This window comes from Miniopterus schreibersii (assembly GCF_964146895.1).
Source record: "Miniopterus schreibersii genome assembly, chromosome: 15".
Taxonomy (NCBI): Eukaryota; Metazoa; Chordata; class Mammalia; order Chiroptera; family Miniopteridae; genus Miniopterus; species Miniopterus schreibersii.
The window spans coordinates 50,523,132-50,536,294 of NC_138115.1; the positions used below are offsets into that span (position 1 = coordinate 50,523,132).

At 59.4% G+C, this 13,163-nt stretch overlaps 1 protein-coding gene across 4 annotated transcripts in view; it reads left to right on the plus strand.

Moving 5' to 3' along the window:
* The window catches only part of RNF123 (ring finger protein 123), a 26,170-nt gene continuing 13,007 nt past the window's right edge, over window positions 1-13,163 (plus strand). The window contains exons 1-24 of one of the 4 annotated variants that reach the window (XM_081160402.1): window positions 1-72; window positions 1,591-1,708; window positions 1,987-2,071; window positions 4,842-4,921; window positions 5,032-5,126; window positions 5,547-5,601; window positions 5,698-5,783; window positions 5,965-6,051; window positions 6,259-6,326; window positions 6,475-6,600; window positions 6,986-7,100; window positions 7,175-7,279; window positions 7,650-7,775; window positions 7,901-7,993; window positions 8,064-8,137; window positions 8,896-9,013; window positions 9,111-9,210; window positions 9,413-9,474; window positions 9,628-9,699; window positions 9,912-10,032; window positions 10,677-10,778; window positions 11,974-12,086; window positions 12,330-12,528; window positions 12,872-13,017. In XM_081160402.1, coding sequence (XP_081016528.1) covers window positions 1,627-1,708; window positions 1,987-2,071; window positions 4,842-4,921; window positions 5,032-5,126; window positions 5,547-5,601; window positions 5,698-5,783; window positions 5,965-6,051; window positions 6,259-6,326; window positions 6,475-6,600; window positions 6,986-7,100; window positions 7,175-7,279; window positions 7,650-7,775; window positions 7,901-7,993; window positions 8,064-8,137; window positions 8,896-9,013; window positions 9,111-9,210; window positions 9,413-9,474; window positions 9,628-9,699; window positions 9,912-10,032; window positions 10,677-10,778; window positions 11,974-12,086; window positions 12,330-12,528; window positions 12,872-13,017 — 2,310 coding nt within the window. In that variant the 5' untranslated portion in view covers window positions 1-72; window positions 1,591-1,626. Of the gene's footprint in view, window positions 73-1,527; window positions 1,709-1,986; window positions 2,072-4,841; window positions 4,922-5,031; window positions 5,127-5,546; window positions 5,602-5,697; window positions 5,784-5,964; window positions 6,052-6,258; window positions 6,327-6,474; window positions 6,601-6,985; window positions 7,101-7,174; window positions 7,280-7,649; window positions 7,776-7,900; window positions 7,994-8,063; window positions 8,138-8,895; window positions 9,014-9,110; window positions 9,211-9,412; window positions 9,475-9,627; window positions 9,700-9,911; window positions 10,033-10,676; window positions 10,779-11,973; window positions 12,087-12,329; window positions 12,529-12,871; window positions 13,018-13,163 lie in introns of all 4 variants that reach the window. The other 3 variants (XM_081160404.1, XM_081160401.1, XM_081160403.1) reach the window with 3 other exon arrangements.

Genomic DNA, 13,163 nt, shown 5'->3' on the forward strand with positions numbered 1-13,163 from the left:
TGGCCCCGGTCGGGCGCCGTAGCCGAGAGGCCGGGCGGATGTTGTGAGCCCGGACGCGGCGGCGGCGGCTGGGTGAGTGAGGGGCGGCTGGGCGCCGAGCGGGGCCGGTCCCCGGCTCCTCCCGCGGCCCCGCCGGCCCGGTGCGGAGCGCCGGCCGCGCGGGCTCCCGGCCTGCGGTGCGGGGCTGCGGGCTGGAGCTGGCCTGAAGGAGTCTCCGGATCTGGGGGCCGGGTGGCGGCGACTTGGGGGAGACGTGCCCTGCCCTCCGCGCCCTTGGGCTCCGCGATGGGCTCGGTTCTGGTCCGAGCCCGGATCTCTCGGCCGGGCCGGACAGGACCGACGTGGCGGGGAGCCCCCGCGCGGAGCCGAGGTCCGCCTCTCACCTGGGTCCTCAGCACCTGACACGCCCAGAGTGGATGCCTGGAAGGTCTGCCGATCGGACGGGAGACCACGGCTCACCCGCCCGGCACCGGCTCTGGTGCGAGGCGGGCAGCGGCCGGGCGGCCGGCCGAGGGCCCGCGGGGCGGCCGGGCGGGAGTCGCCTTCGCGAGGAGCAGGCGTGGTTTGGGTGGGAAGGGGCAAGGGCGTGCGATGTGAGCCGAGGACCTGTTTGGGGTGAGATAAGGGGCTGGGCCGCAGAGAGCCGAGCGCTGAGGCCCTGCTAGAGGGCCAGGCTCCGGGCCAGTGCTGTGTAGAGAACTTTTTGGGAGTGTCCTGTATTTTCAGTGTGTAGTACATTAACCACTAGCCACTTGTGGCCACTGGATCCTTGAAATGTGGCTAATATAACTGAGAAATTGAATTAAAATTTTTTTAACTTTAATTCAAATTTGAATAGCCACATGTTGCTAAATGGCTACTGTGTTGGACGGGACAGCTTTAGACAGTGAGGCTGGCACCAGCGACTTTGCAGCTTTTGAGGCAGCTGTAGCAACACCCCAGTGAGGGATGGGACAGCGGTGGGGAGATCAACAGGGTCCGCGATGAGGACTGGGCAAGGGTGGTGCTCTGATGGGGTGGGAGGCAGTGTGTGTGAGTGGGAGCAAGAAAACTAGCAGGACTTTGGCCAAGAGAAGGGAGGATCCTGGAGCTGAGGAAGGAGGTCCTGGCCTTGGGTGTCAGCAGGACTTGTAGCTGAAGATGGCTCCAAGCCCTGGATGGTGGGCTACCCTAGGGGGAATGTGGTGTAGGGTATATCCTTTTTTCTGGATACTAGCTGGACCCAGTGTGGCTTCTGACTGAGAAGGGCTCTGCTCCTAGGCTATCTCACTTTGGACACTTTGGTCTGATTTTTCCCAAGGTTGAGGCATTTAATTTGGTTTAACAAACATATATCTGGCACCTGCTCTGTGGGGCCCGGTGCTGAGCACTGGGACATGGTGGGGGACCTGTCATGTGGGGTCCTACATACCCTCCCTCCCTGTGTAGGAAGCTGGGAGTCCCTGCTTTCCTCTGCCTTGTGTTAGTACATGCAAGAGTATGGGTGCACCTGGCCTCACCTGCTCCCAAAACTTCCTGCCACCCTAGGACTGAGGTCAGTGTGGGAGCCCTTGGCTGGCTTCAACTGGACAACCTCTGCCTCTGCCTCAGCCCCCAGGACCACTGGCTGCCCACAAGAGATGAAGGATGGCATCCAAGGGGGCTGGCTTATCTTTCTCCCGCAAGAGCTATGGGCTTACCTCAGACGATGAAAAACCCAGGGTCACAGGTAAGGGCTGGCAGGGCTGGGAGGAGGCTCCTTGTTTTGAGGGAAGGAGAAGGAAGAGACCAAGGCAGCAAAGTCCCAGGTCCAGTGAGCCTCGGGCCTTGCTGCACCCCTCCTACCTGTCAGCCAGCTCCTCTCTACCAGCTGCCAGGGAGCAGTGCACCCAGCATGACTGCTCTTCTGACCCCTGTGGCTGGCTTAGGACCAGAAGCCTCAGGCTAGCAGAGCTGAGAGTTGCACTGACCATATGACCCTTCTCTCCCTTCTGACCTGTGGCCCAGGCATTGTGCACGAAAAGCTACTGAGTGACTACCTGCACCGCGTCTTTTCCTCTCCTGAGCACACACCCGCCGCAGCCACCAGCAGGTATGGCCTGGTGGGTAGCCCTCCTCCCTCTGCAGGACCAGACCAGAGGCTAGAGGCCGCCTTGTGGGGAGGAGGGCCTGGGCTCTGGGTAGGCTGGCTTGGGTCTCGTTCTCACTGCTGCTCCTGGCTGTGGGACCTCTGGTGTCTGCCTTCTGGGCTCCGCTTCTTCCTCTCCCCTGACAGTGCAAGTACCTTCCTTCTGAGGGAGTTGTAGTGGTCAGAGGGGTGGTGCAGTCAGTGCTCAGCGTAGCACCTACTCCACAGTCAGCATCTGACCCTGTGAGCATCTGCCCACACCTCTCCCCACCCTAGCCCTCTGCAGCTTCAGCCTGAATCTCTAAAGTACAGACCTCACCAGCCCCCTTTCCTTGCAAGTTTAATGCATTTAAGTTTAATCCATATCAAAGTTACAAGTGCATTTTAGCAAAAACTTAGAAGAAAGAGCATCTATCATCTCGTTATTCTAATATGACTATTTGGGCAGGATTTCTTGATTTCACAATCTATGTAGTTTGGATTATGCTGTATAAAAATACATTTTTTAATTAAAATTTTTTGTCATCATCAGTCCTTTTTTTTAAAAAAATTTTATTGAGGAATTATTGACGTACAATAAACCACATTATTTAAAGGGAGCTTTAATTGGGGTAACCTGTGAAACCATCACTACCATCAAGATAATGGACATATCACTCACCTCCAAAAATATTGAGAAGTTTAAATCCTGTTTTTGCCACCCAATGGTATCCTCTGAGTGTTTTCCTACATTACAGATTGATCCTAGTGGGTATCTTTTAGGGCCATGGGTCGGCTCTCAGCCATGCTCTGGTTTGGAGGGGTCTTTGCTTTTGCTTTTTTTGTAGACATGCTGTGATGATGCCCAGGCTTGGACTCATGTGGCTGGAGTATTTGAACTGTAGTCACTTTTAAAAAAATTTATTTCAGAGAGAGGAAGAGAGAGATAGAAACATCGATGATGGGAGAGAATCATTGATCGGCTGCCTCCTGCATGCCCTGTACTGGGGATCGAGCCTGCAACCCAGGCATGTGCCCTGACCGGGAATCGAACCATGACCTCCTGGATCCTAGGTCGATGCTCAATCACTGAGCCACACTAGCCGGGCTGCAATCACTTTTAAGACTGTTGCTAAATTACTTCTTGCAAATTCTGCCTCCTTACTGGGAGGCCTGGGTGTCCCGTCACTCAGCCTCTTGCCAGCCGGGGCTATTCTGTCTTTCACAGTCTCTACTCTCTGGATGGGCACAAAGGGCAGCTTTGTTGCCTGTTCCATTTAAGTGTCTGTGGTGGCCAAGGGGTTCCTATTTCTTGAGGGCTGCTGCCTGCCTCCACCCCAGCCCCAGCCCAGGACTGTTCCCAGGGCCATCTGATCCCTACTTCATGTGATACCAGAAATGAGCCTGCTGCTGCTGATGCTGTGGCTGCCAGGAGGGAAAGCAGGTGTCGGGGCTATCAGTCAGCGGCTGTGTGGATGGAAAACCCTGGGCAGTCCACAAAGGGCAGGCAGTGCTGGGCTTGGCCAGATGGGCAGTGGTGCAGGCACTCGGAGAGGCTGTCTCAGGTCGCCTGCCCCCAGCTGCTCTGGAGAGCAGGCATAGGACCAGGGTATCCCTCCCAGGCATGGGCCAGGAAGAACTAGTAAGGAAGCCTCCTTTATCCCTGGACCACTGGGGTATTCAGAGATGAGACTGGCGGCAGCCTTTAACACTACTGTCTGAGCACCCCATTATATGGCCACCACATATAATTACATGGCTTTGTGCATCTCTGCCTCCTGCAGCTCTGGGTTAGTAGGAGCTCACAGCCAGAGAGGAGCATGTGGTCCCTGAGCCTGGATTGAAGCTACCTTGCCAGAAAATGGGTGCTTTGGCCCATCTGCATCCCCTTCCCGACGCTACTCGCTAGGCAGAAGAATGGGGTAGGAGCTAAGATCAGAGGTGGAAGAACAGGTGCCGGCAGTCTGTGGCCTGGCTCCAGATGGGTATTGGGCCTCTCCTCTGCCTGAGACCTGCTAGTTTCCACCACCCCATTCCCTGCTATTCTTAGCAGCTGAACTCAGGGCAGAGCTGGCCGACCTGAGACAGCCCTTTCTCCTCTGAGTATGTATGCTGGGAGGGTGAGGGGGCTACTCAGACAGATTTTCCCAGTCCCTTCGGCTGGGACGGGTGCTCTGCTGGCCTGTACAGGTTGGTACAGGACAGAGGGCTGAGCCCTTCATACTGCCAGGATATGTCTGATTCCACACACAGACTTCCCTGCCTGGGTGGTGGGGAGACTGGAAGTCTGCCCCCAGAGGAGCATCAATCAGGGCTGGGGTCAAGGGCTGGATGAGCTGTCCGTGGTACTGACTACCTTGGGGACCAGCAATTCTTCCAGCCTTCCTTTCCTCAGTATAATCAACGTAGCCACCTTTGCGAGCGGGCAGGTTGTGAGCTATACAGGGAGCATATGTTGTTCCTGGAGTCTTTGCAGCATCTCTGACATACAGCTGTGTCACTCTCTATAGATGAGGGAATTAAGACTTAGAGAGGACTCGTTGTTTAACAGTCCTGAGAGCACCACATTTTTAGTTTTGCAGATAATCTAGCCTTCTCACCCGCCAGGTGCCGGAATCTAGGACTAGCACCACCCTTTTTCTGGAGTCTAGGCAGCCACCCTCTGAAGCTCAGGGGACAGAGCAGGAGAGGGTTTAGTGTCATCTGGCTGGTTTTAAAGACTTTTGGGTCCCTCACAGCTTCTTGCTCTTCCCAGGAAACCCCTGAACTTCCAGAACTTGCCAGAGCATCTGGACCAGCTGTTACAGGTGGACAGTGAGGATGAGGAGAGCCAGGGTATGTGGCAGCTTCTGGAGTGGGGTTAGGGAGCCAGGGCCTGGGGCTGCCCTGGTGAGCTCAGTGTGCTCTGGGCCCTGCCTGACCCCACGCCCACCTCCTTTTTTCAGGACAGGCGGAAGGGCGGCTTGGCCCCTCCACTGTGGTCCTGGACCACACGGGGGGCTTTGAAGGGCTTCTTCTGGTGGATGATGACCTCCTGGGGGTGAGTGAGGGCATGGCATGGAACCCCGGGTCCCAGCCCCTTTTGACACCTCTCTAAACTCCTCCCAATGTATTCTGGTGTCCCTGCCTTTATTGATGGTTCTGCAGCCACAAACCCTTCCTGATGTGGCAGATTGAGTCCCAAGCCACTGAAACCTCCTGATATACCCCTGAAATCCTCTTGGAAGTAGTCCAGCCCCAAGGTGTTCCCAACACAGCCATGAGCCCCTCCCATCATGCTCCTGGCTCAGGATCCCTGCTCATGCAGGCCTAGTCCCTCCCACTCTGCTCAGGCACAGGGCAGCATTGGCCACAACAGGCCCGCACCACCAAGGCGGGCAGAGTGAGGGATGGGGCATTCTCCCTCAGGAAGGCACCCTGTGTGCCTGGGAGGAGGCTCACCACCCCTCTCCTTCACCAGGTGATTGGGCACAGCAACTTTGGTACTATCCGCTCTACCACTTGTGTGTACAAAGGTGAGGCCGTGCTCCTCTGGCTCAGGGAGTTGGGAGAAGGTTGGAGGTGGAAGGCAGTCTTTGTTTGCCTGCTGGGCCTTACTTGGCTTTTTCCAGGGAAATGGGTCTACGAGGTCCTCATCTCCTCCCAGGGGCTCATGCAGATCGGTTGGTGCACCATCAACTGCCGCTTCAACCAGGAGGTATGTGTGGGTGGGGCCCTCCAAGGGAGACCTCTCCTACTACAGCCTCTAGACCCTCACCCGACTGCTCTCTGGGAACGTGTCCCACCCCAGGAGCCATGCGGGTCCAAGGTTGGTGGCTGTTGGGCTCTGGCCCTGCCCCGGCCCACCTCTCTTGGACCTCACAGACCATCCTCCCTAGGAGGGGGTTGGAGATACGCACAACTCCTATGCTTACGATGGCAACCGGGTGCGCAAGTGGAACGTAACCACCACAAATTACGGCAAGGTGAGGGCCGAGTCCCCTGTAGCCCACCTGCCCCGTGTCCTTTCCACAGCTTGTCAGGTGCCACTGGGAAGCTGTGAGGGACTGTAGGGCACCAGGGAGGGGACAGGGACTCGGGTCTCTTCTGGGTGGTAGTAGAGACGCAGCCCAGGGAGCACAGTGGGCAGGCTCCCTGGCTTCTGCACATGTGTAAGGCTCCTCCCCTGTCAGGCATGGGCAGCGGGGGACATCGTGAGCTGCCTGATTGACCTGGACGATGGCACTCTCTCTTTCTGCCTGTGAGTCTCCTGCATCCCTCCTCAGATCTGGCCTCGGGGACCTCCCCGGGCTGCCTCAGTTTCCCGTCCCTGTGAGGGGGTGACCTGAGGGTGGACAGCCCCAGCAGGGGCCTTAGCACTGGCTCACAGGCTCTCCCTTCTGCTCCAGGAATGGCGTGTCCCTGGGCACCGCCTTTGAGAACTTATCCCGGGGCCCAGGCATGGCCTACTTCCCAGCCATCAGCCTCTCCTTCAAGGAGTCCGTGGCCTTCAACTTCGGCAGCCGTCCTCTGCGATATCCTTTTGGGAAGAAGGCTGTGGAGGGGCTTGGAAAATCCCAGGGAAGCTGAGGGCAGCTCCCTGCCCCAGGAGCTCCTTGGGCAGGGCCTGGGCCCTGGCTGTGTCCGGGAGTGAGTAGGGCACAGCTTCGGTGAGGGCTGAGGACAATAGTTCCTATAGCAACCTTGTTAGGTGGGTACCATTATCGTCTCTGTTGAACAGACGAACAGCACATAGTAGCAAGAGTGTCACTCTGCAGAGAGTAAGCGTGGGAGTGATGCCAAGCAGGCCCCGCCTCCTGCCCTGGAGCCCAGGCCCCTGCTCAGTGGTCTTGGGGGCAGGAGGGGGCACAGGTGTGTCTGAGCCACAGATGCAGTAGTGCTGGCTTAACTCTGTGACACCTACCCAGTGGCAGGCTACCGGCCCCTGCAGGACCCACCGCGTGCCGACCTGGTACGGGCACAGAAGTTGCTGGGTTGCTTCCGGGCATTGCTCAGCGTGGAGCTGGACCCCGTGGTGAGCCAGAGTCTGGGCTGGGGGAGCTGTGGGCCTCTACCACCCTCTGCCCCTAACATTCCTCCCCCCCACAGGAGGGGCGGCTGGTGGAGAAGGAGAGCTCCGAGTGGCGGCTGCAGGGCCAGCCCACTGTCCTGCTCACGCTGGCCCACATCTTCCATCGCTTTGCGCCGCTCCTGGTGAGGGGACATGGGTAGGGGAAGAGGCAGCCGTGCTAGAGGCACCTGTGCTAGGGGCTAGGGTGCCAAGGTGCATGAGGTCTGCACCTTCACCCAGCAGGGGCCCTGTGTGACCAGAAACCTCGGACCCCAAGGATGTCACCCAGCAACAGAAGAGACTCTTCCAGCTGAGAGTCTTGGGATGTCCTAGAAGGAAGGTTGAGGGGCCATGATATCACAGGCCAGGGAGCTGCATTGGCAAAGCCCCAGAGGGGTTGCTTAAGGGGGCCCAAGGGTCCATCTATGCCTGTGGCCTCGACCACATGCCATGGCACAGGTGCCCTGAGTGGGTGGAAGGCCACCACCTCACCAGTGCACATCCTTGGAGCAGCGCAAGGTGTACTTGGTGGAGTCGGTGCTCACGACCTTCCTCCTGGGCGTCATGGAGAAGGGCACCCCCGCGCAGGGGCAGTCCATTGTATGCCAGGTCCTGGACCTCCTGTGGCTCTTCATGGAGGTGAGACTCCTGAGCTCGGGCCTCAGGCTGGGATGTTGGGCTCCACTGGGATGGGGTCTAGGGAATGGTTGCCTGGGAGCCTGCCCTCAGCCTGCTTGGTGTGCAACTTCGCCTCTCTCTCCCAGGACTACGAGGTGCATGACTGCCTCAAGCAACTGATGATGTCCCTGCTGCGGCTATACCGGTTCTCACCCATCGTTCCCGACCTAAGCCTGCAAGTGGGTGCTCATGCCACTGCCCTGAGCCCCTGGGCCTCACCTGCCCACTCTGAGCACCGTCTCCCCATAGATCCACTACTTGCGGCTCACCATCGCCATCCTGAGGCATGAGAAGACCCGCAAGTTTCTGCTTAGCAACATTCTGTATCCTTCCTTTGCTGCCCGGCAGTCCAGGCATGTACCCCCAGTGGTTGGCAGAGGCCAGGGCAGAGGCCAGTGTGCCTCTGGCCAGGGGTCCCCAGGGAGGCTCAGGAGGACCAAGAGCCACCCAGTATGTGAGGCCTTGTCCCAGGACCTTCTCTAAAGCAGGGAGGATAGGGCAGAGGCCCTGGTTGGCTGGCCAGCCCGAGCAGGATCTCCAGGTGGCTGCAGATCCTTGGGCTACGTGGAGGTGTGGGGGCACCACAGGGCCTGCCCTTCAGCCAAAGCGCTGCACTTCAATCACGTTCCAGGTTGGGGGTTCCCGAGATCTGGAAGTCAGCTCTTCCTAGTCCCCCAGAATGTCGAGGATGCGCGAATAGAATAGGAGGGAAAGTGGAGCTTCGGGCCCCTGGCTAGGAGGCCTATGCTAGTAGCCATCTTCTCTCTCTTGGGTCTTCAGCCTCCAGGAGGCAGAAGCAAAGCTGGGTGACAGAGAGGCCACCAGGCGCTCTCTCTTCAGCCTGACCCACAGTCACCTGTCCCTGTGACAGGCCTTTACTGCGCACTTGCTGGGGATTGGGCTTGGGCTTGACAGCCACAGCCTTCCTGGGGCTCACGGAGAGACAAGCAGAGTAGCAATGGCACCTGGGTGGTGAGAGCACTGTGGTGGGCACGGCAGAGGTGGGCAGGGCTTCCCCGGGGGACCCTTGGATGTGTGGGGTGCCCTCAGATGAGCAGAGCTCTGCCTTGACAAGCACCAGCTTCGATGTGCTCCGGTCTGCCGTCTTCTTTCACATCAAGAGCCCGCTGCGTGTGGAGGAGGCGGGCCTGCAGGAGCTCATCCCCACCACCTGGTGGCCCCACCGCTCCAGCAGGGAGGTGGGCGGGCTGGAGGGGTGGCAGGCCAGAGGAGGGCTGGCCCAGGGCTGGGGTGATGGGTGAGCCCTGCTGTCTTCCCTCCCTGTCCCCTGTCTAGGGCCAAGACAGTAAGGAGGTGAAGGATGAGACAGCCGAGGAGCGGCTGCGGAGGCGTGCCTATGAGCGGGGCTGCCAGAGACTCAAGAAGCGCATCGAAGGTCGGGCCTGCCTGGGCCTGGGTGGGCTGGCGGATGTGTGCACATGTGTACTTGGGGGTGCTTGGTAGTGACCATACCCAGGCTGGTCTCAGGGTCCCTGGTGGTGGCACCCCATCCAAGCCTGCACCCCCCTCCTCTCCCTGGGAAGCTGAGGGCAGGGCTCTGCCGAGGGCTCAGTGTCCTGTTCCCACCCCACCCCCAGTGGTGGAAGAACTGCAGGTCCAGATCCTGAAGCTGCTGTTGAACAATAAAGATGACAATGGGGTGAGTGTCTCCCAGGCACCTGTGGGTCCCAGGCTGGGAGGGCAGGGCAGGCTCAGCTCCCATGGCAGGGGCCAGGCTCAGGCTCAGCACTGAACCAGTCCAGTCTGCAGCCAGTCTCAGCTCATTGCAGCTTCCTTTTCCCTTCCCCTGAAGGGTGAAGCTTCTAGGTACATCTTCTTGACCAAGTTCCGGAAGTTTCTGCAGGAGAATGCCAGCGGCAGGGGGGTAGGTGCCCACCAGGCCAGCCTACAACAGCCCCCTGGCTGTGTGGCAGGGTCTGAACCCAGGCTTCTGCTACCTCTCAGCCTGCCTCCTTCCTACCTAGCCCTGGTACTCTGCCCTCCCTGCCCAGCCCAGGATCCTGGGCAGGCCTTGCATGGGGAGTGGGCTGGGCTCTGGGCTAGAACAGCTGCATATTTTATGCCTTGTGCCTACAGAATATACCCCTGCTCTGCCCCCCTGAGTACATGGTCTGCTTCTTGCACCGGCTCATCTCTGCCCTGCGCTACTACTGGGATGAGTACAAGGCTTCCAACCCCCGCGCCTCCTTCAGTGAGGGTGAGTGGGGCCCAGGCCTTGGGTCCTAGAGGCTGGGTGGAGCCAGGCACAAGGCAAACCCTGGTGTTGGTATGGGGTGCTGAGCTGAGGGTGGGCATGGATGGAACCGTCCCAGGCCTCCTGCCCAGTGGAGTCCTTCTCCACCTACAGGTGGGTTCTCTGCTTGGGCAGTAGGAGCCCTGCACTCTAGGACTGCGAGCCCATGTTAGCACTGACTGTTCCCACAGGCTCCTTTCATCGATCCCAGCCTGCCCAACCCACTATGCAGTCCTGTGCAGGGGATGCTTTGGTTGGGCTTTGAGGTGCTGGGGCCCTGTGTTTGTGTGTGACACAGTCCTCAAGGGTCAGGGGAAGCCTTCTGGGCCCTGCATTGGGGGATACCCCACAGGGCTGGGCCAGGGCTCGCATTTTCCCCTGAGCAACCCACAGCTAAGAATGCCCCCTTCATCCCAAGTTGTGTGGTTGCTGGCACTGACCTGAATGGAGGAGGGTGGAGGAGGTAGGAGAGGCCACGCTGTGTCCCTGGGTGGGTAGGTGGCCAACGCCGGGGGTTCCCTCTATGCTAGGCCAGAATAGAGGGGGCAACCTCTCAGGAGTCTTCCTGCTGGGTTCTGACTGCTGGACTGGCTTCCAACTTCTTGCAGAGGCCTACGTCCCGCCGCAGGTCTTCTATAATGGCAAGGTGGACTATTTCGACCAGCAGCGCCTGGGAGGCCTCCTCTCACACCTTCGAAAGACCCTCAAAGGTGAGTGCAGGCCTGTGGGCAGCGAGCAGGTCAGGGCAGGGCAGTCTCTGAGCCAGTTCTGCCATGAGTGCTGAGCCATCCTGTTTCCACTAGAGGGCGCCCAAGTATCAGCCTTCTGGGCAGGGAAGTGCTGATCTGCCCACTCTGCCTCTTGTCTTGAGTCCAGCTATCCCTTTCCTTGAGCACCCACCCCAGGGGACATCTGGGAGCCTCATAATTAAGTAGGGGCAGGTGTGCTGACAGAGTGGGGACCATGGGATCTTGGTGAGGTCACTGGGGTGGGAGGTTTTGTGGGAGGGGCAGTTGCTGCCCAAGCTGCTTTTAGGGATGAGCACAAGTGGCTGAGCACAGCACAGGCAAAGGCAGGGATGACCCAGCATAGCCGAACCCAGCGTAGCCCAGAGATGGAAGCAACCGTTGCGCCAGAGAGGAAAAGTGAGGCAGGGAGCAATGGGAAATGAGGCCAAGGAGTCTCAAGGGCACAGTCTGAGGGCCTCGCCAGCTACAAGGCAGTTGTAGGCTCATTGCTGGGCAGGGGAGTGAGGTCGGGGGTGCTGCCTTGTGAGGGTCAAGAAAGGAGACAGGGTGACCAGTTGTTCAGGCAGCACAGGTATGGGGAGGGTGTGGGTGGAGAGGTGGAGTCAAGGGTGACCCCAGGCTTCTTGCCAGAGGCTGTGGGGATGGGGCACCATCAGGAAGGGGCTGCAGGAGGAGGCTGAGATGACAAGTTCGGTGCATGTGAGGGGCCCAGCCAGGACCAAGGCCTGGTCTGGAGGCGGAGCTGGTGTGGGCAGCTGTCAGCATAGAGATGGGAACAAGCCTGTGGTTGGGCCTGGACCCCAGGGGGAGTGTGCAGAGTGAGGTGAGCAGAGGCTTAGACAGTAGGGCAGTGAGAGAAGTAGAGGGGAGGAAGAGTGGGGGCACTTGGAAAGCTCAGGTCCTGGGAGACAGGGACTGACGGGGAGGGTATGATGGGATGCCTTCTGTTGCCAAGTCTCTGTGGGACTCCAAGACTCTCCGGGATGCAAAGTGAAGGCTGTTGGAGTAAGTGCAGGGGTAAGGCACAGACTCAGTGGTAAATGGGGCCCTGCCAGACCTCCTGCCCAGCCAACGGCGCTCTTTCGCAGTCCTGGGCAGCTCCCCCCTGACCCCTCACCCTCCACTGGACTGAGAGCCCTCCTGCCATTCTTCCCAGACGACCTTGCCTCGAAGGCCAACATCCTGATCGACCCCCTGGAGCTCCAGGCGGCCACCATGGATGACCTGGACGGAGACGAAGAGCCGTCTCCTGCTGCCGCCCAGGTGCCGGTAGGGGCAGGCAGGGGGCTTCGTGTTGGCCTGTCCCCCCTCACTCTCTCAGAAGGGCAGGGGTGTCACTCAGGGCTGTCCACCTCCATACAGGCAAGGAGCTCCTCAAGGGCAGACGTCCTTGCTGTAGGTGGAGGCACAAGCCTTCCTTTCCCAGTCCCCAGCCCCATGAATCGGGGGAACCCTGAGTGGGCCCAGGTCCTAGGGAGCTGAGTGGCGTCTGGCCTCCTCTCTCCACCACAGCGCCCCACGCAGGCCCTGGCCATTGGGGGTGCGCTGCCCCTGCCCCGACCCGGCTGGCTCAGCTCTCCAACCCTGGGCCGAGCCAACCGCTTCCTCAGCACAGCAGCTGTGAGCCTGATGACCCCACGGCGGCCTCTGAGCACCTCGGAGAAAGTGAAGGTCCGCACGCTGAGCGCAGAGCAGAGGACCCGGGAGGACAGTAGGTGTCAGGCAGGGCCACGCACGGCACCGATGGGGCCTCCTATCACATACAGCTCCTGCCCCGGGCAAAGCCAGGATCCACTCCCCTCCCCTCTGGTCCCCTGGCCTGGCAGCCTCTCAAGGGCATGGGAAGTACATTCAAGGCAGGAAATCAATGCCACAGAAATAGGTCCCGGTGCTACAGGACCTTGCCCTGCCCCTCCCCCATGTCCTCCCTGTATAGTCCCTCCTTGAGCCCAGAACCGGGAGAGGGCTCCCTTCTGCTGTGAGGCCTATCCTGGCTCTGCAGGCTTAGGAGACAACTGGAGTAGCCCCAGCCCTGACCCTGCCCTTCCCCCCAGTTGAGGGCAGCCACTGGAATGAAGGCCTGCTGCTGGGGCGGCCGCCTGAGGAGCCCGAGCAGCCCCTCACGGAGAACTCCCTGCTGGAAGTCCTTGATGGTGCTGTCATGATGTACAACCTCAGCGTCCACCAGCAGCTGGGCAAGGTCTTGACCGTTGGTCCATGTATATGGCATGCAGTTCTGCATGTTGCATGTATGCGTGTGCGTGTGCATGTGTGCTCCGGTTCTGCAGGGCTGCCAGGACGTGATCATGCATGTGAGCCTAGGCCATAGCAGGACAGGTTCCTGCC